The sequence below is a fragment of the Arachis duranensis genome, chromosome 7, assembly GCF_000817695.3.
Source record: "Arachis duranensis cultivar V14167 chromosome 7, aradu.V14167.gnm2.J7QH, whole genome shotgun sequence".
In the NCBI taxonomy this organism is placed as follows: Eukaryota; Viridiplantae; Streptophyta; class Magnoliopsida; order Fabales; family Fabaceae; genus Arachis; species Arachis duranensis.
This window is the reverse complement of record NC_029778.3, coordinates 39,221,649-39,226,091: the sequence shown is the minus strand read 5'-3', so window position 1 is coordinate 39,226,091 and position 4,443 is coordinate 39,221,649. Positions and strand designations below refer to the sequence as shown.

The following is a 4,443-nucleotide window of genomic DNA, read 5'->3' as shown; positions in this document are numbered from 1 at the left end:
ACTTATATATATTTTATCTTAATTTTAAAAATTTCTATAAAAATCCTAATATCTCAAATTTCCCAATTTACCCTAAATCCCTAAACACACCATACAACACTCGGTGAGTGAGGGAGAAAGGGAAAACAGAGAACTAGAGAAGGGAGAAGGGGGAGCTCGAGGGAGAAGAGGGGAAGAGAGGAGGGGACGACGCGGCTGGGTCCTTCCCGCCGTCACCGTTGTCGTTGAGGCGCCGGAGGAGAGAGAGATTTGCTTTGCAAAGGCGTTGAGGGAGAGAGGGAGCCGCGTCTGCGGCCGATCCGCCACCGAACTGCCGCACGCGGGGAGCCATTGCCATCGCGGAGAGAGAAGCGTCGCCGTTGAGCCAGAGCCGCCGCTGGGGGTTCTTCGCCGTCACCGTCTTCGTCATCCTCGCGAGCTGTAGCGCCGCACAGTCCAGCCACCGTGACCTCCGTAGAGCCACCGTCGTTGCGCTGTTCCGCCGTCACCGCTGTTGCCCTAGAGCTCGTCGTCGTCATTGAGCAGGATGGAGATGAGAGAGAGCGCGAGCGAGAGAACAGAGAGTCTTATTGAAGACCTCCCTTTGAAGGTGTAAAGTGTACAACCTTTAGACTCTGGTATTTTACCTTAAACTTTTGATTTTCAGTGCTTCTATTTGCATTTACATTATAGTTCACAATTAACAACACTATTATTAGTATTTTTTTTCCAGCTTCTAATGAAAAATTTGAATCTCTGAGACTTAATAAGTATGTTCCATCGTGCATTCAACCTCTGGAAGTCATGATTCAGGTATGGATTTATTCTCCGGCAGAAAATTTAATTTCTGGAAATTACAGGAAATTTGTGTCTATGATTACAGAAAATCTTATTTCTGGAAATTATCTTTTGTTGTTTGAGTATATATTTGTTCCTAACTTTATTATTGCTTCTTAATTTGTATGATCCAGTATGGTAAAGATTATGAATTTGATACTCCAGTGAAGCTCCTAGAGAAACATCTACATGCTATGGCACAATTTGTTGATGAGCAACTTCTTGTTGTTTCTCAGGTCTTGGCTTCTTAATCAATGGTTGATTTGAAATGCCTACCCTCCTCTTTTTGGATTCATATAGGTTATTGCTTTCAATGATAAGCCTGTGAAGAATTTGAAGGGCTTGGTCACCATGGTTGAGAACTGTGATGATGAGTTTCTAAAGTTTGATCTGGAATACCAACAGGTTCTCTCTCATGGACTCAGTCGTGTGAATTTTTTTTTGACTTTCTAAAGTTTTCTGAATTAACATTTAATCTAACTTTTATGTATCAGTAAGCTACCCATTCTTCTCTTTGCCCATTCTTTACATATTTCGTTTAAGAATATATTTTTCTAGTTTCTTATGTGGAATTTGACTTGTCATATCAATTAGAAGTTGTTTCTTTCTCTATCTTTTACATAATTAAATTGAAAGTAAAACTACACTTTAGTACTAGGAAAATTTTCATTTAAAAACTTAGCCTGTAAAAGATTAAAAGTACCCGCTTTAGTCCTTGTAATATTTATGTTTCAACACTTTAGTTTGTAAAAATATATCAGTTCTAATATTTACTTCATGATGTGATAGTTACTGCAATAGGCACTTAGCGCATGTGTATTTAGTATGTAATAATACTAATTTCTGTATTTTACTAATTTTCTATTTGTTAATGAAGTTTATCTAAAAGTAATAATACTGATTTCAATTTCTCAATCATTTATTTCATCTACAAAAATTGAATACATGAGTTCAAGCATTCAGGCTTTTATTTTGTTTAGATTCATTAATAAATAATTAAAAGCAATGACTAAGAATAATATCAGTTCTAATAATACATAGAGTCTAAGTTTGTGATATGACTTATAGTTTCTTTCGTACAACTCTTAAGTCTTTTAGCCGTTGAGTATGCGAGGGGTGGATCTAACTTGATATTTTAAATTGATATTATTTGCGGTTGCTGAAATTCAACCTTTAATGCTTTGATTTGTTAATGCTAAAATTGGATCGTTTAGATTAGTATTCATTTGTTGTTATTATTGTCATTATTCGTCTGCTAATATTGATAGTGTCTTTTGGTGTCGGCTAATAGCTAAGTGTTTGGAGGGTTGTTGTTTTAATTTGTCCTATTTTGTGTGTTGATTTTCATATAATGTGCTCCAATTCCAAGATCAACAGCAGTCTTGATCTTCACTAAGGGGGGGAGATTAAACTGAAAATAATATCAGTGCATTTATAATGAAATGCTTCTTGAAGTTTTGGTCATAGAATTTAACTAGCTTCTTTTTTTATTTACCGATGTCATTTTTAATATCCTAATTCCTGCTCTCTATTAGGCATTCAGTTCACTGTTTTCACTATACAAACTGCTTTAACTAATTTACTTAAATTGCTGAGAAATTGAGATAAACTGATTTAGTTTTTTCATATTTACACGTTTCTAATATCCACTTGAAAGGCATAATTAATGATACCATTTATGGGTAAGCCACTTAAGGTTCTGTGGTTATAAGATTTGCAGGTAATTTCTATGTTATATGTTCTAGTGTTGGTATTGAATCTGCTTTAATTTTATTTCTCAGGATGTGACAGCAACTAAAAGAAATGAATTTGAGGATTATTTTTTGAAGCGAGAGTTGCTCATGGGAATATATGAGAAGGGTTTTGAAAGGCCTTCTCCTATCCAAGAAGAAAGCATTCCAATTGCTCTTACTGGTAGTGACATTCTTGCAAGGGCTAAAAATGGGACAGGCAAAACAGCTGCATTTTACATTCCTGCATTGGAAAAAAATGACCAGAAATAATCTATCCTGGCATAGTCCAAATTGTATTGCTCTCACGCCTGTGGAACAATTTTGTGAATAGTGTCTACTTAGTGTTAGTGTATATATCATTGTATAAAACTAAGATTAAGACAAGTGTATTTACTCAACTATATTGATATGTTAGCTGGTTACTTTAATCACAACTTATCTTAATTGTTGATTATCATTTTTTAAGGAGGGGTGACCATAGAGGCTATGGTCACCGTGACCATAGATAAGGCTATGGTCACGGTTTTAAGGAGGGGTGACCAAAGAGTCTATGGTCACGGTGAAAACTGTGACCATAGATAAGGCTATGGTCACGGTTTTAAGGTGGGGTGACCATAGAGCTATGGTCACGGTAAAAATCGTGACCATAGATATGGCTATGGTCACGGTTTTAAGGTGGGGTGAACATAGAGCTATGGTCACGGCAAAAACCGTGACCATAGATAAGGCTATGGTCATGGTTTTAAAGAGGGGTGACCATAGAGTCTATAGTCATGGTGAAAACCGTAACCATAGATAAGGCTATGGTCACGGTTTTTACGCGTGACCATAGATTAACCTATGGTCACGGTGAAAAAACGTGGCCTAAAGTGTCAGAATTTGAAAATTGAAACCGTGACCATAGAAACCGTGACCATAGATAAAAAAACCGTGACCATAGACCTATGGCCACGAGAGAATAGACCACGGTAAAAAATCGTGACCATAGGTCCAAAACCGTGACCATAGATCTATGGTCACCCTTTTTACTAGCTATAGTCACGGTTTTTTACCGTGACCATAGGCCTTTTTTTTTGTAGTGATTGGCAGAACTTCAGAGCTAGATGAAGTGAGTATTAGAAGTGATAAACCCATTATTCTATTACCAACCTACCTTATAACCTTTCTGCATTGAGTTTAACTTGTACCTTCTGTTTTGCGTAGACTTTTAAGCCATAAGAATATTCTGGATTTACAAACAAAGCATGTCAAATTTTTCTGTTTTTCTTTGACATGTTTAAGAAGGGAAGTTACGTTAGTATGAATCTTTTCTATTTTATATCAATTTTCAAGGGCAAAAATTTTTGTAAGGTGGGTAGAATGTAGCGACCCTCAGTTTTAAAAATATAAATATAAATAAGTTATAATTTATCTTATAAAATTAGAATTCCTTATTTTTAGAAAATTATTTTTATTATTAGCAATTGAACTAATTTTATAATAATTTGAATTTAATCAAATCCATATTATTATTATTATTATTACTATTATTATTATAAACATTAGATACAATTGTCATGAGTATTATATGTATTATAAATTTATATAGTTTTAAACTCTAGTATTATGTTTTCTGAGAAATCCTTCTTGGCGAAGATGTGAGGAGAGAGGATTGTTCCACCAATGATTCGGAGGATTAGAGGAGATAGAACGTGAATTATTAGGTTAAAGTTAGATTTAGAACTAGAATACCTTAGACAATTTACCTAACTTCCGGTTTAGTTGAATTCTTAAGCTGAAATCTGAGTGTCGAAGTTCTAGGAATGCCTCTGGCTTTCCCGAGACCTTTTATATTAACTATGCGGGCACCTTTACCATACTGAGAACCTCCGGTTCTCATCCCATACTATGTTGT

At 35.5% G+C, this 4,443-nt stretch overlaps 1 protein-coding gene across 1 annotated transcript; it reads left to right on the top strand.

Moving 5' to 3' along the window:
- Window positions 1-1,094: 1,094 nt before the first annotated feature.
- On the top strand, window positions 1,095-2,819 carry LOC107472342 (DEAD-box ATP-dependent RNA helicase 6-like). Its single transcript, XM_021134477.2, has 2 exons — window positions 1,095-1,221; window positions 2,598-2,819. The coding sequence occupies exons 1-2, from the start codon at window positions 1,168-1,170 to the stop codon at window positions 2,817-2,819; spliced, it is 276 nt and encodes a 91-aa protein (XP_020990136.1). The 5' UTR covers window positions 1,095-1,167.
- The last annotated feature ends 1,624 nt before the right edge of the window (window positions 2,820-4,443 follow it).